At 42.0% G+C, this 20,796-nt stretch overlaps 2 protein-coding genes across 5 annotated transcripts; both read right to left on the bottom strand.

Annotated features, from left to right (window-relative positions):
* Window positions 1–4,548: 4,548 nt before the first annotated feature.
* Window positions 4,549–12,918, bottom strand: stpg4 (sperm-tail PG-rich repeat containing 4). Of its 4 annotated transcripts, none has more exons than XM_044215504.1 (7): window positions 12,769–12,918; window positions 11,826–11,882; window positions 10,941–11,195; window positions 9,227–9,291; window positions 8,885–8,966; window positions 5,327–5,431; window positions 4,549–4,778 (listed from the first exon to the last, which is right to left on the bottom strand). In XM_044215504.1, the coding sequence occupies exons 1-7, from the start codon at window positions 12,853–12,855 to the stop codon at window positions 4,671–4,673; spliced, it is 759 nt and encodes a 252-aa protein (XP_044071439.1). In that variant the 5' UTR covers window positions 12,856–12,918; the 3' UTR covers window positions 4,549–4,670. The 4 variants fall into 4 exon arrangements, with proteins under 4 accessions (XP_044071439.1, XP_044071437.1, XP_044071438.1 ...); XM_044215502.1 differs by lacking the exon at window positions 12,769–12,918 and adding an exon at window positions 12,051–12,182; XM_044215503.1 differs by lacking the exon at window positions 12,769–12,918 and adding an exon at window positions 12,051–12,182 and having other exon boundaries at window positions 4,549–4,775.
* An 828-nt stretch (window positions 12,919–13,746) lies between these two features.
* On the bottom strand, window positions 13,747–18,295 carry calm2a (calmodulin 2a (phosphorylase kinase, delta)). Its single transcript, XM_044215507.1, has 6 exons — window positions 18,168–18,295; window positions 17,103–17,133; window positions 15,569–15,712; window positions 15,347–15,453; window positions 15,126–15,261; window positions 13,747–15,014 (listed from the first exon to the last, which is right to left on the bottom strand). Exons 1-6 carry the CDS (start codon window positions 18,168–18,170, stop codon window positions 14,986–14,988), a joined length of 450 nt encoding a protein of 149 aa, XP_044071442.1. The 5' UTR covers window positions 18,171–18,295; the 3' UTR covers window positions 13,747–14,985.
* Between the last annotated feature and the right edge of the window lie 2,501 nt (window positions 18,296–20,796).

Raw genomic sequence — 20,796 nt, 5'->3', positions numbered from 1 at the left:
GCCTGGTATTCAGGTCACGGTGGTTTGTGTGTGTGTGTGCGTGTGTGTTGATGCCAACCCTGCAGGGGCAAATGGAGGTCATGGGCTGGGTGGTGCCAGTGCAGTGCGCCAAGAAGGAAACCATAAACCATCATTGTGATGTCCAAACAAGGCTGGGGAGTCCTGGATGGGTAAGGGGTGTGATGGAGTTTATGAGGATCAGATGTGGTCCCATAATCTCATTTATAAATAAAATGACTGGTGCAGTAGATGTATACATAGTTCATCCCCAAGGGGCAACTGTGTTCCTGCAGATTTCAATGCACATGTTGACAAGAGAATGTATTCAAAATGCTGAAAGAAAGAGGAGTAAATACAGTATATTCTCAGAAATAACAAGCATATCCTGTTTTTAAAGCTTTATATTGTCACATGACTTGAGCACTTTCCAAAGAGTTTGTTGTAAAAATCCTCATTAAATGTTTTTTGCAGTTATTTCATTTTAAAGCCGTTGTTGTTGGCTACAACATTTCATCTGCGTTAATCGATATAGGGTTGTAATACAAATGCATCATCATAAAATCCATGATTGTGATTTGTACAAGTGGGAATGGTTAAAAGAATACTTTGACATTTTGGGAAATCACTTGTTTTCTTTGCGATGAGAAGATTGATACCACTCTCATGTACACTAAATATGAAGCCACAGCCAGCAGCCAAGTTAGCTTAGCTTTTAACATAAAGACTGGAAACGGGGAAACAGCTTGCCTGGCTCTGTCCAAAGGTATCAAAGTCTACCAGCACTTCTAATGTTCACTAATTAACACATTGTATATTATTTGTGTACTCAGTACAAAAACCTAAATGTAAAAACGACGATTTGTGGAAGTCACAGGGCCCGGCCAAGAAATATTCTGGCACATGAAACCACAACTTGAGTTGACATTGTCAAGCATCAGGCCTAATAACACTGCAGTAAATGGCAGCTTGGCCGGCCATGTGTTCTTTTCTATCAATCACTCCAGCTCACCTGATTGGCCTCCAGCGCTCTTGGTCCACTTCCACACACACAGCGACGGTGCCAGCACCATTACCTACTTAAACAATGACCCCCTTGTTCGCTAACAATCGCCCATTGGAGCTGATTAAACTTTTAAATGTCATTTAATAGAAGCGTAATGTTGCTCCAATGCATCTGTCAGCAGCTTGAGGGGGGTAAAAGGATACCTGGTCACCCTCCCGGTGTGTCACACTGCCCGCTAAATTCCTCAGTTGGCTAGTCATCACCCTTAGTGTGGGATGTGGTGATGAGAGTGAATGTGACCTGGACTTAAAGGGGACACAAGGGAACAGCACCTCTGAATCTGCCACCTTTGTTTGACCCTCTTACTGCTGGCTGGAGTTTCTCCAGGTGCTCATGTTATACAGCGAGGGAGAAAGGGAGACACTGCTCAGCCAGTTATGTGATACTGGGAGGCCATTTTAGTTCAGTACAATGTCAATGAATGGACAATGGCTTCTCTGTTTCAGGGTTTGTTTGGTTGACGACCTTTAGCTGGGACTCAGCAACTGATAATGGCATTTGTCCCACACCAGTATTGGATTATGGGTATTTTTGTGTAACCTCACATTCTTGGGAAATTCCAGCGGTCTGTCTTCGTCATCATTCTGGAGCAAGGTCACATTTTCTCAGCATGTTGCCCCGAGTTAGCTGTTAATTTGACGTCCTTGACTCTGGCCCAGCTGTACCGCTGAGTAGCAGGGTCACCTCCTGTTGTAAGCTGCTAGAGACACAGATTTATTCCAGACCTCACTGATGTTGCTGCACTGCTTCTCATTAAGCTATTCCCGAAAACTGAAGTTGATGTTTGGGCTACCAGTGCGACCTGCCCTAACACCAGGTGTTCCCTTGACCTTTAAATGGTATAATTCCACTATGCCAGCACAGCTTGCATCTTAAATACCACTTAAATCGCCTTCTCACCACTCTTGACATACTACCACAGATGAAAAGATAATGTGCGTGCAGTTGGCTTTGTAGAGTGCCTACCATCCTGATCATTTTCTCTGCAGTGTTGATGCAAAATCCACTTTCATCTTTCAGTAGAGGTTTTATACATTTTAAATACTAACAGGAAAAAGGAAGTAGTAGTTTTGATCTCTTTACTAGCCCATAGAACCTTTAATATATGAGTGTATGTGTGCACATGTTTGCAGGTTTGCACATCAGTTTGCAAGTACATTTAAAAAAAGGCAAAGGATCAAAAGTGTATGTGTGTGTTGCATTCATTGCATTGTGTGGCTGCGTGCATATTATTTGAAGCAATGTGTGTCTACGAGGGGGAGCTTGATTGACAGCGAAAGAGCGGGTGCTTAGTCGTGCCTGTGGTTGAGGCAGGCTGTGGGAGATGGAGGGTGTTAAGTCGTCAGTATGAGGCATATGTCAGAGATCAGTGTTGGACTGTGGAGATGAGAATGGAGGAAGGGCACTGAGGGTTGAGATAGACAGAGATTACTGGGGGCTTGGTGCCTTGACCACAGGCAGAATGGCTGCTCATCACACGCAAACACACACACACACATTCACATCTCTCTCATTGCGTCCTCCTCACAAGCAGTGGATACACATGCCCAGTCCTCCAGAGGCTGCATGCAAAGCTCCATGTTAATAAGATTGTATTCCTCTCCTGGGTGGAAGTGTGCGCTCCTTTGTCTCCAGAAAAATGACAGGGAGAATAAGAGCCCGGCTCTTGAACCTCTTCAAGCTCTTAAGTGTCTGCGACTGAAGGAAAACAGAGTGGTGGAGATTAAAGTCAGCAAAGCAGATGTGCCGTGATAACATTCTGTACGGCTCGCCTGACTGTTGTCCCAAACAAATCAATTCACTGATGGCAATACACGTAAAGGAGTCAATCCAATGCTTCATTATGTACAGTATCTCACGAGTTCCAAAATCCCTTTATCACTAACAAATCGTTATTGAAGTAAGCCTCTACTCTTGATCTAGACTATGTTGGTAGGTGTCTGGTCACCTGACAAATGTTAAGTACAATATTCACTCTTTTAGCTCTTTCTTTGGTCCCCACCAAATCCTGAGAAAAAATATCTGTCTCTTTAGCTGCTGAATGCTATGTTCAAAATGTAGTTGCTACCTTTGTGTGTCTGCTGTTTGGTGCTGGGCAGGTAGTGTACAGTGGCTTTAATTAGAGCTTTTTCATTAAAAAAAAACAGCTGCCTGCTGCGGTTTGAAACAAGGCTGATGAGAGCGGTGAGACTGAACAAAAACATTAAAGCTCCAGGCAGGAAAACCAAAACAATGAACTGAAAAACACTAAAATACTCCACAGAGTTGAGGGAAACTGCAGTCGGTTGATACTTATCTGTGGTTCATCACACCTACAGTCATTTGATCCATTGTAAACATCAAAATGTTGATTAGTGCAGCTTTAATGTACATCCAGCAAAGAAGAAGAGGCGAGCGGAGCCATGTTTGTAGTTATGTTACTGGAAAGCAAGCAACATCCAAATGAGCTCAAAAATAAGTCGGGAGCGGGTGCTAGTCATGTGACTGACTTTCTGTCAATGAAGCAGCTATATTATTGTTTGTTAATGTCCTTATGATGACTCCTTGCTGTATTATTTGTTGCTATGGGTGATTATTCATGCTCTAAAATCAATACTACACAAAAAAAAGCTCATGAAATTGGGCTTTTAATTGTTGTTATTCATGTTTTCATCCTTGGATCTGATAACAGAAACTGGGTGGGCAGAATGGATGAATACATTTCTCCACTACCTCAACAACTGTAACTGGCCGCAGCACAAAATTCTGCTGCTCTGAGGCGTGAGTGTCTAACTCTATGAATATGAAGCAGTGCTGACAAAGTGCATGCATGCTCAGCAAAACCCTTCTCTGAATAAATAAATGATTTTAAAAAAAACACTGTCCAGGATTACACTAATAACAAATGTGCAATGTGTTTGTTTTTATTTTTGTACCCATACGCTGTTGTGCTGTAAGGTACACCACTATTATGTTCCACGCAGAGGTGATTTGTATCGCTGCTGTTCTCTGTGTCCTGACATTATTGGCCGTGTTTGTTTGGTTCGTCGAAAGAAAAGAGTATGTGGAGTAGGTAGCGATAAGAATAGCTGTTTTATTGTGTGCCACTGCCTTGGCCCCTAATACTGAATGTGTTATCTGAGGGTGCAGCATGCCACACTAAGCTATGTGCATGTGACGCATGGCTGAGCAGCATTCCTCCTCCTGAGTGCATCGCAGGGCAGAGATAGTAGGAAGGCAAAGCAGCCTGACTGCTGACAGAGAGGGCAAGAGGAGCGAGAGCAGGAGAGATGAAGGGAGACAGTAATACCGGGAACACGTAGTTAAGTGGAATGAAGTACCCTTTGTTGCAGATAAGATCATTCTGCTTCCCTGGCTGGCGTCACTAAAGCGATTTTAGCACAACGAATGTAGCTTGATGTCGTTGGCAGAGCACAAAATGCCTCACTGACATGCAGATAAACACTGGTCCAAGTAATAAGAGAATGGATTTTTTCTTTCTCTTGTACATTCATGATTTAACTTTTATTTCATAAATAAGGTAGGGTCATGTGTAATCTGCCAAGCTGACAAGATGATGATGAGGAAGATGGTTGTGGGATCAAGGCATTGTGGGAAATAAAGTCCACTAGAAAATGTTGCGGAAGAAGAGGCTAAATGACGGGTCTATGGCCTCTGGGTTCAGACGGTCGCCAAGCTTCCAGCAAGGTTCGTAGGCCCCTGGTCCTGGGGTCTTCTGTGGCATACACAGACAATACACACACACACACACACACACACACACACACACACACACACACACACATACAAATAGTTTTTTCATTATGTCACCATTTTGAAATACAGAAAAACTGAGACCTCTATCCAAAACAGAAACGTGGTATGTTTTGTTTTTAATATTTGTTTTTATTTCCAAGTTCTCTCTTACATGCCAGCGCTCCATTCTTATCTATATGAGGTATGTTTTCTTTGCTGCATACTGTTATGTAATGGTGTGATGTTCCAAGGCATGGCATGTTCCATAACTTATCTCTTTAAACTTTGATGAAATGCCATCGAAACCACGATAAGATCATTACTTAAAACATTTTTAAATTTTTACTCACTCAACAAGAATTTAACTGGCATAATGCACCTGAGAAAATATAAAACTGTAAAAGGCATAAATTCATAGCCTTACGCTAATGACAGACAGCCATACTACTAATAATGTAGTGTTGGACATGTTCACAGATGTGTGCATCTATAGAGGAGATTTCGCTAAATGTGAAGTCCTGGACTCACTGAGTACACATAGTGGAGCCGCGGCAATGTGGATTTGAAGCAGGAAGTGATGCCTTTTGGTGGTCTGGTCTGTGGATTATAGTGGCATGGAGCAGGTCCCTCCTTCTAAGATGGTGAGAGATAAAAAGCTATTATTGACTGATGGATTGATTGATTGATCAATTTGTGATCAAGCCTCAATATGCTGTAGACCAAGACTAGCATGTAATCATTAGCATGTGAGCACACATAGGGTTTCTTAGCTTTGGTCAGCTAAGAAACACAGAGGAAAAGTTTTCTTTGTATTCGTGTCAGCTGAACAGCAGGTATTTCTGCCTCCGGAGCTGCAGAGACTGGATCTGTGGTTGTGGGCCACCTGCTGCCCCCGTGTTCCTGCTCGACTGCTACTACAGTTGTTGTTATTGGCTCTGTTACTAATACTGACATTATTTTTCCTATAGCTGTCATTCCTATTATTACTAATTTATTAATATTAACAATACAATTACTATTCTACTATTAAAAAAAAAATTCTAGGTGGTCTTTGCATTGTGACCTGCTCTATAGGAAAAGTGCAATGAGATAACTTATGTTATGAATTGGCGCTATATAAATAAAATTGAATTGAATTGAACACATATAGCTTGTTTTTCCCCCTCCATTTGCTTTTTAACCAACATTATCTTTATTGAAAATGTTAATTAGCAGTAGCTTGTATCAAGTAGTTTGTTTAGTGGACAGACTTTCAGTAACCTGGCAGAATTAAACAAAACTGCTTTCCAGTACCTGTAACATAATTTAACACAATCACCTTGTGTGCACTCTTAGTAATTTAGTTAAGGACACACTGAGACACACGCTAAATATGAGCAGATGTCTTGATTTTATTTTTACTTCGTCATGTTATCCTGGATTGGTACAAGCACCTGTGAAGAACAGGGCCCTGTTTTCTCAGAAGAGAACGTCAACCTTAATTTTTATGGTGTCACCTGAGTTCAAATGGCAGTGTTCTTAAGCATCCAAACAAAACTAGCTGACAGTACACCCTACAGAGTCCAATCAAACCGCTCCAGAAGTGATGGTGTAAGCATGCACTGAGGCCTGTATTAAATTTACCTACTGTACATCATGACCTCTAACATTTTTAGAGCCAAATGAGAGATTCATTGTTTCTCCCTTGGACCTATAAGCTCATGGAAACCTATTGTTATACCATGCTGATACTCAAGCCATCTGAAGGATGCACTAACAATATACCCTAGATCTATTTTAGGGTCCCATACCCATATTTTTAAGACCTATGACATATCATTTGACTCCTGTCTTTATGGCCTTTGCCGGTCTTTGGTTGTGTTGTGTGATCTGTGTTTAGGGTTAGTCTCTGTCAAAAGTCACTTTCTCTCCATCTCCCTCCCTCTCTCCTTGCCTTTCACTTCTCCTTTACTCTTACCCACTAACACACTTACTGGTCATCACCAGCGGCATGCCATGCAGAAATAGCATCACCCCCCCCCTCCACACTCCTCCTCAGACATAAAACTGTGTCCCTGTCCCTGAACACAGGACCAGCCTTTCATTTTCAGCTGCTCTCTGATTCTGACAGAGGGAGATAGGAAGGTGTCTTTTCCTCTCCTCTGCTCTTTGGAGGGCTGGCTGTTACCATTACATGCCATTTGATCCCAGTTGCCAGTTAACTTGATCCTCGGCCACTGGCCTGCTGGGCCCCGCACGCTAGCTTGATGCTTCCAGAGGTGCTAATGCAGGTGTATTTCACGGGAGCTGGTGGACAGTAGTGAAACTCTCTCACACGTGTGAGTGCGTTTGAGCCAAAGTACCTGGCCTACTTTCCTACTGTGGCACAGCTTGTTAGAAATGTTCTCCTGTGTGGCGTAGGTAACTGGCACATGCTGTGAATGTCTGAAACTTTAAAACTTTGACCTGTTTTTGATTGGTGCATCCAAGACTTTGCTATACAGTACTCCTTAAATCAAAAAAATCAAAAATAACACTGAGGCTGGTTTGCCTCCATAAACGTAAAAAAAAAAAAAAAATCCATTCATGTGCTCCAAAGGGGTTTTTTCCCAGAAAACAAAAAGATGCTACAGCCACACTAGCGGCTCTGTGAGGCTGTACTTAGGCACAGTGGAACTTTGACTTAAATGCTAATGTCAGCATGCTAACAAGCTCAGTGACAATGCTAACATGCTGATGATTACCAGGTTACCACATTCTCAATTTTATTTAAGCTGGTTAGCATGCTAACATTTGCAAATTAGCACTAAACACAAAGTACTGGACAAATAAAAATTTTGAGCCTAGATGAAAAGTCAGGGTATTCACTTCATCCTGAGGGGACCATGAATGTCTTTATCATGGCAATCAATCCAATAATTATTGAGATATTTCACTCAAAAACACAAATGTCAACCTCATGGTGGTGGTAGAGGAAAAGTCCAGAGACCACCAAAGTCATTAGAATTCATCCCCTGCGGACCATGAATGTATGTACCAAATTGCATGGCATTCCATCCAATAGTGGTTGACCGACCGACAGGCCAACATTGCCATCCATAGAGCCTTGCTGCTAGGGTGGCAAATAGAAACTACCAGACAGCAGGGGCACGTTCAGCCCCGACAAAACGTAGCAAACTGTTTATTTAAATGAATCACTTCTGTGCTATAGCAAGAGAGAGGGGCACATATGAAAATGTCTGGGATTATGACTTTAATTCAAACAGGCTTGATTCTTAAGGGAGGATTTGTTCCTTCCAAGAGGCACGTGCAGTCGATATTGCAAAAAAGCAAAACATGTAAATCTAGGACACACAGTGGCCCCAGGGTGGAGAAATTAAGTCAAATCAGAAAAAAAGAGAATGTATATATTTTTTGTTGTGTTCCCAAACATCTTCAGCTGACTGGTGTGTGGAAATCTATTTCATTTTATTCTGGACTAAGAGGAAAGGCTCAGAGAAATCTGAAATCCTCTTGCAGTGTAAACCATCAAGACACTTCATTTGTGATCTGCTAATGTCTGTCTACCTCCATCAGGTCAGCTGTCTGAATCATCTGCACTTTTAGTTAACTTCGCTGTTGAGCTTTATGTAGCTGCTTAACCTTTGACAACAAACTTGTCTTAGAGTTACTGTGACACCACCACCAACAGCAGAAAACTGCTCCCAACTCTGCAGTAATAACACCCTCTGGATTTCTTAGCGCCTTTCCTTCTCTGTCAACACTCAGCAGCTGCCAGCACGGCTCAGATATCCATCAGCTACCAGCATGGACACACGGCTAAGGCTGCGACACTCTGCAATAGGAACCAAAGCTGACTGGTCAGCTAGTACAGTGCCATAACAGGCCCTCAAATGGGGCAAATGACACAATCAGACACCCTGTGGGATCGGTTTTCTTTGACCATTGTGGTTGTCATAACTAGCTTGTGTACAGCACATACCAGATACACATTAGGTCATAGCTTGTAACCAAAACCCATTGAAAGTGTATTGTAATGAAGCCTTTCTGTGGGCAATGGAAATACTGAATGGTCCTAATAACTAGTCTTGGTGACAGGATACTTACAGGCAGAAAGCTGATCCGTTGCACGGTTGACCGAAACATCACATGCCTGCAAGGAGAGGAGAGAAGAGAGAGGTGGGAGTCGCTGTCAAAAAAAAAGAAAAGAGAGGAGAACAGTGAAGGGAAAAGTGAGAGAAGAAAAGAATGAGGCCGTGCATGATCAGAGGCAGAGAAAATGAGAGAGCATTTTAGTGATTGCTCCTCCATCTTTGTGCTGTGAGGAGATGAGAGAGGGAAGGAGAAGTTGTATGAGGAGGAGGGATTCCACGATCAAGGGATAATTCATGGGTTGTCTGCTCCGCTGTGATCTGAGAGTTAAAGAGAGGCTGTTTGTCGAGTGCTTACTTGCAGGGACTCTTCTCCACTGGTTTCGCTGTCACATTGTAGTCGCACGGTGAAGTGTTTATATGCTGGCACAAAGAAAATAAAGATAAAGAAGTGTTTAAATGTATTTGACAGTATCGCCATGAGTTTGCTTTTTTTGTCTGCTGTGTTGCATCGCCAACAGCTGGCTTCTGTTTCCATCACATCTTCTGTTTTCAGTTAGTCTGCTGCAGGTGGATTTTGAAGAGCAGCTACTTTTAAGCAAAGTATTGTGATGACGTGCCGATGCCACTGCCAAATACACTATCAAAACAGAACAATTAATAAATACTGCTTAAGAATCAAAGTGATGTAGCACCCATTTATTTTTTGGGCAAGTAATGGCATCAATTTTAAGTAACAACAACATACAAAGGGGGTAAATTGTGGCATTACATTATGGGCTTTATTAAATTTTGTTTTATTACATTATAGGATTTCTCCATTCTGTATGTTAGTTTAAAGAAATAGTTCAATATTTAGGGAAGCCCGCTTATTTTCTTCCGAGAGTGAGATGAGAAGATCAATACCGCACTCACACATCTGTACATTAAGTATGGAGCTAGAGTTGGGGGGGGGGTTAGAGTATAGATGAAAACCCTCATTTCATCCATATAAAATTTGTAGTTTTAGGGGGAGTTACGTGGTGTAGCTATTTCTTGGCAAACAACAGCTGAGCACACAGCTTCCCGAAATCTTGTCGTAACAGTGAGGTTGTCAGGTTTGGTACCATCTTGCAGAGACCAAAACCAAAACCTGTACCTATTGACCATAATTGGCAACCCACGCTGTAGCCGAATGGATGGATAAACTGCCAAGAACTAGCTTCAACATGTAATTTCCTCAATCACAAATGTCGCTTTTATATTTTTCATGACAAACAATAGTGTATGCCTCCACGTATTACTTCTGCGAAGCATCTCAGTGCACGTCACGGTGACGACAACACTCAGAGAAGTCGCTGCTCCCAGCGTTGGTTCGCCAAGAAATAGCTACAGCACCCAACTCCCCATAAAACCACAAATGACTGTTAGTGTATGATTTGAACAAACAAGATCAATATACATTGTGTGAATAAGTCAGCTTTAGAGGTTTTGGTGGGTGTGTTTTTACTTAAGAGAAAGCCAGACTACCTGTTTAACCCTATTTCTAGTCTTTATGCTAAGCTACGCTAATCATCTCATGGCTCTAGCTCCATACTTAAAGGTACCCCTTGGGAGTTTTCTCATTAACAATGTTTCTCACCAAATCAAAACGCTTGTATCCTTGAGAACTAGCATGTTGAATGGATTTCCTTCCACATAAAACATTTGCAAACCCTATTCTTTTAAATATTTTAAACCTGTTTGCATCCATTCTTGCTAGCTATTAGTCCTCTTCCTCCCTAAAAACCATAAAAGCCATAAAACCATTGCCATGTCACGAACACGTCCAAGTACGTCCTCATGCATGTGCAAGCGGTACTAACAAAACAGGGAGCCACTTGTGCACCCACTGCTTCATAGCGCTATTAGTGATCAAAATCTCAACAGAGTACCTTTAACGACCAGACACGAGACTGCTGCTATCCAACTTCTTATCTAACTCTCAGAAAGAAAGCAAATAAGTGTATTTCCCAAAAAGCTGAACTATTCCTTTAATATGTGGTAAATTGCATACGCCAACAGGATCAGTTGAGGTCCTGTCTGAACCCCACCTTGTCCCTGATGCCCAGGGTGATGATGTCGGGCCGTGGACAGTTTTTGAAAGAGTAGGACGCCGGGTGCATCAGGACCTCCCGGATGGAGTTGGTGTAGTCACACACCCCGGGTAGAAGCAAATCCCCCTTACGTACGCCCAGAGTGTGGGCTTTTCTGCCCACGCCTTTGAACCCGTAGGTCTTCCTCACCGGGTTCAGTTCCGCTTCTTCGATGAAGTCGCGGATGTGATAGAGACCCGGGATGGGTGTGTCCTGAAGGAGGTGAGAGGAGGGTAGTTAAGGGAATGTTACCACATGGTACTGTATTGTTAGCATGTTGTAGCCATTACTGGACTGCAACTGGAACACTGGCATAGGATAGTTAAACTCTTTTTATGAAGGTATAATTATTTTCAAATTAAAATTTGTATACCTAGACAAATACAATTGTTATTTCCAGTAATCCTTTTAGAATGCAGTTGAATTTTGACATCATAAAAAGAAGCTTTTAACTTCAGGCCTCTTCATCCTTAAGCACTGAAAGCAATATCATAGCTAAATCTCTTTATGATGGTACAAAATGTTTAACTGGCATTTCATAATAAAATGCCTGTTTCTATAGGCATATGTATTACATAAATGTACTGTAGAATACTGTAATTGTCACTGTAGGGCACTTAGGGACTGTGTTTGAATTTATTTCTGGCAGACAGCACACAGACAATGGGATAGTGCTATGCAATAAAAAATCATTAACTGAAAATCTACTACATCTACACGAGCTAATGAGCAGCTTTTAACTGTCACAACCCAGTGGCGATTGTTTGGGCCTGCAGAAAAGCCAATGTAGCAGCCTCTCCTCCATAGACAGACTATGAAACCATACTGCAGTATGACACCTACTTTCAGTGCTCCCAGCCACCAGCTCCCCCGGCCACACGGGTCCACCTTGTCATCACCCTGCAGATAAGAACAAGATACAAGCCAAGACACAGTGATTGTTTCCGCTATGATGACATTGCTATGCCAACAATGTGTCGATGCATCTCCACATGTATCATCCTGTGCTTTACCAGTTCTGCTTGTCCTCATTAACCACACAGTCATGAGGGCTTTAAAGAGCCTTACCTTATCTGTTCTATTACCACCCCTGGACATGTCACTGACTTTGGAGACGGCTTTGTTTCCATGTGGCCGTCGTTCACTATCAGTTTGACTGGAGATCCAGTGACACCTGACCACCATTAAAACTGCGACTGTTACTATAGCAGCGACTCCACTATCGATCAATTTTTCAACAAGCTGGCCTGGTGGATGGCTAAATTTAAACTCACCGACCAGTTTGACTGAGAGCAAGACACAATGGCAAGCCAGCGCCAAGGTACATACTGTACATGCAGTTAGTCACTCAGCCCTCATCATTATCATCCACCATCATGTGATATTTGGAGGGATACTGTGGTATTAATTGGAATATACTAATCAAAAGTTGCCGTCACAGTGCAAATTGTAGTCCAGTACAAGACAAAATAAGAATACATGTCTGAACAGAGCAAAGCTGTTTGTCTAGGGTCTGAGGACCACCCGGGGTCGAATAAAACGAGGATTATTTCAAGTATGCAACTTTTTCTCTATTTTGACATTAGTAAAATAAAATAAAAGTTTGATCATTCAGTTTCTTCTGAGTAGTGCTGTCACCTACGGCGTAGACATGAGTGTAGTTGTATTTAGGAAGAGTGGGTTCTTGAAACGAGGCAGTTAAAGAGCACTGCAGGTTTTAAAATGTGATACCACACTGAGAAATTCTTTCAAACTAACCCTCTTCTTTGTGTATGAAGTATCTTACCTCTTGTGGCATAATAGGCTGCTGGAGTGTGATGTCAGGCACAAGCACTCTCTCTCTCTTACTCTGTATGGCAAAACTAAAGACCATTACCTGAAGTGAAAATCTCGCTCTGGGAGCAAAAGCGCAACATTCGGCCTCGTTGCTAGGCTACGTGGAACACATGGTTCGAAGGAGCCAAGAATTCATGTTTACACTGCTTGTCAAGGAAGTCTCATGTGACCTGGGAGTACATGAGGAGACATACACACACACAGAAAACACACAGGCAGCAAAGCAGCTGTTGTCTGATTGAGGTTGTTGTGTACATCTCCCTTTTCATCATAGTACCTGACAGTCACAGTCTTCACCTGTTTGGACTATGTATGAATGCAGAGGAGGGACGAGACCAGTGTTACATGTGCTGTGTAATTAACAGCTTTTTATAAATAGACTGTGATGACACTTCAACTGAGAGCTGTTTTTTTTTTTTGTTTTTTTTAAAGTCTTGTGATAATTGGTTTTGACAAGATGAGAGCCGCTTGTGTCATCAATTCACACCTGAAATTGCCGTGGGTTGTGGTGTTCCTTTTGGTCTTGGAAGTTGTTCCTATGCAGACTCCGTGAAAGGAATAATCCACTAATGTTTAGCTACACACACATTAAGGAAAATCAAATCAGGGGTACTGTAAGTAAATTACCTCTTTACATCAGTCCTTTTTGGTGTATAAGTTGTTACCGAAGTGCATTCTGTAATGCTCTAAATGCATGTCCCCAGGGAGGACTGAATAATATGCATGACTGACCAAGCCACAAACAATTGCAGCCCTTCCTACTCCCAACAGGCAGTCCAAACCATCACATACCTTTATAAAACAGTAAAATTAAAGGATTTTTTTTTTTTCCCAGTTTAGCATTACAGAAGTGTTGGTGCAACTGCTGCATAGAATCAGGGGTACAAACATAAAGCAGCTAGCATAGATTTCACACAAGAGGCAGAGCAGAGGTCCACAATAGAGCTTTATTTTATCATTCATCAAAATAACAAACTTAGTATCTCTGCAAGCTACTGTAACAAACTCATAATCAGAAAGTAACACCAAAAAAAAAAGTATACCTCTATTTACACCATGGTTTCTGATGCACACTCAATCACCTGCACCTCATCATTGGGGGCAAATGCCAAATAAGACATGAGGCAGCTTCTACATGGTGCTGTGCCGACAACACATGGCCAATGTAGTCAGTAAGGGAGCTGGACAGTACAAGGCTAATCCAATGTCAAGTACCATTGTGTGCACTTCAAAATAGAAGCCTTTGATCCCACTCAGTGCTTATTTTAATGACAATACAGATTTGATCTGAGCTTATCTGAACATTAAGAGGCATTGGCTGATGCTCCTCAGTGCTTTTGGGAATTAACAGGGAAACTTCAAATTTAAAATGGTAAACATTTCATATGTATTCTAAACAAGACAAAAGAAAAAAAAAAATCCTATCAAAAATGGATCATTCTGTCCTCAATACAAAAATGGGAATTATTACAGGGTATACAAACTCAAGGATCCATTATAACTGAGAAAACAAGACAATTTTCAAATCCGGGTAGATTGTAAATTTTATTGGAAAACAAAAATATACAACTTGGAATGGATTATTTGAGGCATGACCAGAGGTCATAAAAAAAAGAAAAGAAAAAAGTGAAGAAGTAAAGTAAAAGTAGTGAGTAAAACATTAAAAGCATGGTAAGATTAGTCGTTTTCTGGTATTTAGAACAGCAGATACAAAAAGAGTTTGTACGAGTACCTAGGAGATACACCCGTGTCATTTTTTTTGCAGTAGTGCAATGCTGAGAGATTTCCATATATACTTTGTCCGTAGTCCATGCAGAGTTTAACTCCTCTACATTGTTTCCATGCCAACAGTGTTGCCAAGTGACAACCAGCTGACAGGTTTCCAATGTCGCCATGCGTGGAGGGGCCCCGAGCACACAAGACGGGAAGATTCGAAGTTCTCCGGCTTCCAGGGGCCTCCACAGGCATCTGGTTGTATGACCGTTCCGTCACTCCAAAACACCATGACAGCAAAAGAAAGGGACATGGGGACAAGAGCCTATGCAGTTTACATGCAGTTCCTTTGGACAGCAGAAGGGGCAGGGACGAAGGGGGGCTATTAAGATTTTACAGATAAATTACACGAAGAAAAAAAGGCAAATTTATATACGAAATCTGTACAAGGCCTTCACTTCGCCGTCATCATTTGTACGAACTCTGCAGGAAGAGAGGGGAGAGAAAAAGAAAAAGAAAATTGTGACTCAGTATCCAATGAGTGACCCAAGCAAATAAAAAAAAATAATAAAAAAATAAGATACGTCTACCAACCTTCATAGTTGACTTGTCCATCTCCATCAATGTCTGCTTCTCTGATCATCTCGTCCACTTCTTCATCAGTCAGCTTCTCCCCAAGGTTTGTCATCACATGGCGCAGCTCAGCAGCACTGATGTATCCATTGCCATCCTGAAAGTTACATCAGTCAGTAAACAAATTTTTAAAACTGCTGTACATACCCATGTGTGCGTGCAGGAGTGCAGACAGCATTTACCTTGTCAAAGACACGGAATGCTTCTCTGATCTCCTCCTCGCTGTCTGTGTCCTTCATCTTCCTGGCCATCATGGTCAGGAACTCTGGGAAGTCTATCGTTCCATTTCCTGAAGACCAAACACAAAACAAACAAAAAAATTTTGATGAGGAATTTCCATCCAGTACATCAACAGTATGTATGGGGTTAGCAGGTTTTGAAGCCAAATTAAAAAAAGTTCTCACCATCAGCATCCACTTCATTGATCATATCCTGCAGCTCTGCCTCTGTGGGGTTCTGGCCCAGAGAGCGCATAACTGTGCCCAGCTCTTTGGTGGTGATGGTGCCATCTCCATCCTTGTCAAAGAGCGAAAATGCCTCCTTGAACTCTGGTTGCAGAAAAATGTGGATGGGGTTCTTTAGTAAGACAGAGATGTCACATCTATAGCTAGATAGAGACAACAAAACTGGCAAGACAGTATGACAGTGGTTGTAAAAAAGAAAAATATAGATTAAAAAATCCATGTAAATGCCATCTGCCCACCTTGCATAACAAACTTCATCTTATCCTTAAGTCTGCCACTCACATTGACCCAAACCCTGAATTAGCCCAAGACTTAAAAGGGCATTAGAACACTCATGTTTCAGTTATAAACTAGCTACAGCACACTGACGAGCCCTTCTGTTTTGAGAACCAACTGCAGTTGTTTTTGGCTAAACAAGGACGGCGACCACAAGACCAAGCAGCAGGGCAGGCAGGCTACATCAGCAGCAAATGACAGCCTGGGTGGTTTGGTGGAGCCGTGAGGGATGAGGAACGATGACACACTCATCAAGTGTGATGAGGCCAATGGGCAATGTGTGGTGGCATGCAGCAGCTTGTCAGCATCAGAAAAACTACAACCTGCCCTGCCGTTTGCAGGGTCAAACACATACGGTAACATCTTTTTGTTATGAGGAAAGGATCTGCATCAACTGCAGGAAATGTCAGAGGGGGATCTAACTCCTCTGGTACAGGCTATTAAAACCCCCACATCATTGCTACCGCTTACTGCTCTTTTACTGCCCAAGTCAATAGAACATGGTAGTGCATCGTCATGCTGTTTGTACAAATTGACAAAGCTAAAAACTGGCAAATCATTAAGCAAGGGTTTACCCACTAAAAGCAGACACCATAAAATATACAAGTAGTACGATCAGCATATTGTGAAACTGACTTATGATTCAACAGAAGCCGGAAGACATAAAAAAATAAAAATCAGGGAAACCACTAAAACGGTGCTAAATTTTAGACATGAACAGCATACATTACAGCAATTGTGCCTGAGCACATACAGGAAACAATGACCTAAAGAGACACTCCTCCTGCATGATTTAGATTACCACATCTAGATCATCTTAGTGTCCCAAGTTGCTACTGCAATTGTTCTTGAAGCATTCATCTAATGAGAACACACCCAGGGCAAAGGACACATCATGCACAGCATATCAAAAGGTGACTGCCAACACCTCACCAGAATACACAGCCCTTCCAGATTACATCATTTATTACATGGCAACCATGAAAATGCAAAGTTTTCCATGAGGGAGCCCTTCTGCACTCCAGAGCCAGCAAGCAACAGCCATTTCATTCATTCCTGTTTTATGACCAGTAGGCTGCCCTGTGGAATGCCTTAAAAGGCAAAAGTATAAATCCACTGCAAGGAATGCAAGGATCCATAACGCAGGCCACTTTGCAGGATATGAGGAAAGTAGTAGATCAATGCAGCGATGTCTTACCGGCAATTTGCTCTTCTGTAAGCTGATCAGCCTGTAAAACACAAGATGAAGCAATTAATAGCATGTCAAATAGCAAATATAGCCAAAATTAAATTAACTTTTCCTTTGGCCCCACAGTTAAGGCTGCCCCATTTATTTAAAATGCTGCAAACACATCTTTCTACAGTTAGTGATTAGCAGTTACTCTGAAGGCTGTAATAGCTATGACAGCAGCTGTAACGTTACAACTCCTCAAAACAGACGCATTTTCGTTCTAGTTAGCTAACCATCTTGTTACTGAACTTGGGAGAAAGTAGAAACCCTGAAAGAATGTAAGACCACACGTGCCCTTAAAACGTTAGATCTGCCTACATTTGAATGTTCGATGACGCCAACTTTCCCACAGACAATGACTGACTTACAATTTGGCGGTAAATGTTAGCTAGGAAGTTAGCTAGCTACCGTAATGTGCCGGCCGGCTCACAGTTTCAGTCCTTAGACGCACTGCAGCGTTGCACACTTTTAGCACAATGAATGACTGACTAATACAGCAGTCGTCACAAGCAAGACGTCTGTTGGAAAGTAGTCATAACACTACTTCTCAATCAGCGCCTATCACTAAGTGGGACAAGTATTTGACAAAACGGACAAATGTTCGGCCACCATCTCAATTTAGCGAACCAAACATTAGCTAATGTTAGAATGCTGTTGGGCTTGCATAAAAGCAATATTTTTGGGGAAAGAAACCCCGATGCATTGTTTCAAGTGTAACATTAACTACGCTAACGTTAGGCACACGGGTGTTACTGATTTTATCCAGACCAACGCAGCTTTAGTTAAGGTTAGCTTTGTTTAACAAGCTAGCATTACCTAGGAACTAGCAAGCTGTCATTTATTCGTCCAGCACTGCGGTAGCTGTTAGTTACAGCGTACAGTTAAGGTTGGCTTCAGCTTAGCCACCGGTGACGTTACGTTTTATTGACATTAATTTCGCACATTTAAAAACCAAAAACAAAATTAATCACTACTGCTGTGACTGTCAACCGATTCTAGACTGGAGAGAAAATATAATCCTCTTTTTCTTACCATTTGGATGTAGATGCAGCGGCTGGTTCACGACAAAATCCGTAACAAACCAAAGCCAACACAAAGCCTCAGCGAATAACAATCTCTATGATCATACTGAGAAAGAGGCAACTGGACTCGCCTTTAACGGTTATCCTAAACTCCACCTCTTTTCAATATCACTCCGCCAACTTCCCTTTCCCTCAGTTACTAAATTAATTAAAAAGACATTTGTAGAAATTATTAGCTAAACAAGAAAATCAAGAAACAATTCCAATACCCATGTACGACTACCGTGAAGTTTTCATCGTCGATATTAGAAGTTATATTGCGTATCGCTGGTGATCTACATAACCGCGTATGAATACTTTCTGCTACTCTGTGATGGGGCACAAGACGGCGCTGAAAGAAATCGCGCTCTCTGATTGGTGTGTTTGTACCTGCAATGCGTCACTCCCATGGTCTGCGCTGCCGCTGCGTCTTGTCCATAGACATCCCAGTCAGTGCCACAGGCACAGCAGACAAGCTTGTTGCATAGTGTGTATACATATGGGCATCATTTTTAGGGAGACCCAATAAGATAGTTTTGATAAGTAATTAGCTACCAGGAGCATAGTTTGCTACTTGTAACTGGCGAATTACTGACCCCGTTTGAGCTAACATGAGTTTCTGTATTTCCTATTGCTGCAGTTTTTCATTTCTGATTACATCGTGTTTTCATTAGCATATTGATATCCATGCTTTTATTTTTTTGATGTTGTTTTTAAATTGCTGTTAAAAGGTTATCACAGGCAGTGATAGAGCTCAGTGTGGGTCTTGAGTAAAGTTTCTCCTGTCTGCTGTGCAAGTCATCACTTAAAATGTTATGCATAATGAGATGCAGTGTCAGGGCTGAAGTGTTTGGGTGTAATAGTTTGTAATAGGTAATAGTTTGTGCATGTGTGTGAGTGTGTGTGCACACTTGTGTGATATGTGACTGGGTCTGTAGCAGGCATTGCTGTCAGATGACTGTGGATTCTCAGGTCTAATTGTGCTGCTGGTGTGGATCGGAGTATCTGATAGCCTGATTGCTTATGCCTGACCGCTCTCCTGTCTCCCATTGACCACCTGTCTCTGGCCTGATCCCATGGGAGATGCTGAGGAGGAGGTGGAGGAGGGTGGACAGGGACTTGCGAGGAGAAAGATTTGAAGAACCACTCAGAGAATGAACTAGAATCTCCATGTCCCAAAACAGCCCCCCTTCCTCCCAATTCTACTGCCTCTCTTATTATTAGACACGGATGTCACACTAAAAGTAGAGAGCAGGAATTGTGGATAGCTCAATATCTCACACGTAGATGTAAGAAATGAGGATCCAAAGTGGTTCCCACCTCCATCTGCACTGTTTACAGAGGTGATGCTGCCTGTGCCATGTGATCTGCTGAGCAGCTTTAGAATCAGCCAGGCTTTTCCCCAAACCTACCTAATCTGGAGCACATTGGATTCTTTTCATTTAAATCTGTTTTTTGTTTGTTTTTGTTTTTTTGTTCTTTTTTTTTTTTTTTTGCTACAGGGTTTTTGTTACTGTGAATTATGTAATGCCAAAGGTGACGGCACAAAGGCCTGTCACAAGAACCAGATAAGCTGGAGCATGTGTAAACGACTGTATGTGGAGGTGTATCACCTTTTGCCTCTCCTAAAATACTTGGCAAACACTATAAAATGTGAACTTAGATACTAATATGCAGTTGCCATGAACACTTAACTGTATTTCTTCTGGTGTTCACACGTTTTAGACACTATCATGGAACAACCATGATGAATTGCTCCAATAAAACAATGATTCACTGTTGGGTCATAAATATTTCAAAATCAGAATAGTTTTCTACTTAGTCCTCCTGCCCAATGTCTATTCATCCAATATACAGAATCAGCTGTTTGGTTGGTGGATGACATGCCCTTCAATGATCTGCAGGTCTCAGAGGACCTGCTCCAGGTCAAATGTGATTTTGGGTTGGAAGTTAATATGGATAGGGAATATTGGAACCCAGGAGACATGACTTAATGGTCTATAAAACCTGAAACCAATCTCCATGATGTAAGCCAAGGAAGACTTAATTCACCACACAGAGCACAATACAGTATGTGTTACAGTGCTGTTTTTGCATTATGGACGTTAGGTGTTATGTTAATTCTGTAATATTATTTTTTTATAGATTAATCCATGTGTGTGCATGCACATACAAACTATGCTCAAACCACTGCCATTCCTATTATGTTCCCCTTCCTCTTATCAGCTCTGTGAATATGTAACTACCTCATGTAATAGAGTCCTTATCGGACACAGCCCAGCCCGGAACATTTTTATAAAACGACAGCTTTCGTTTCCATACCACAGGGGTCAAAGGTCACTTTAGTTCAGCAGAAGCAGCGCTGAAGTCACCTTTCCATCTTCATTAATGTCACCTCCCAATGGCCTGTAACATCACTCCCGCTGATAGCAGTTAGCATTGTTCCCTTTGCAGAAAAACCTACCATGTGGGTCAGTTCAGTTTTTGGCAATGGGGGCGGGTTGGCACACAGCACGTGAGATACAGTATGTGGTAGCACTGCGCAGTGTGGTGTTATTGCACAACCATGCTCTAAAATAAAGCAGCTTTAAAGCAAAAAG

This window comes from Siniperca chuatsi, linkage group LG11 (assembly GCF_020085105.1).
Source record: "Siniperca chuatsi isolate FFG_IHB_CAS linkage group LG11, ASM2008510v1, whole genome shotgun sequence".
Lineage (NCBI taxonomy): Eukaryota > Metazoa > Chordata > Actinopteri > Centrarchiformes > Sinipercidae > Siniperca > Siniperca chuatsi.
Note: the sequence above shows the minus strand (reverse complement) of the source record. Positions and strands in the feature narration are given on the sequence as shown.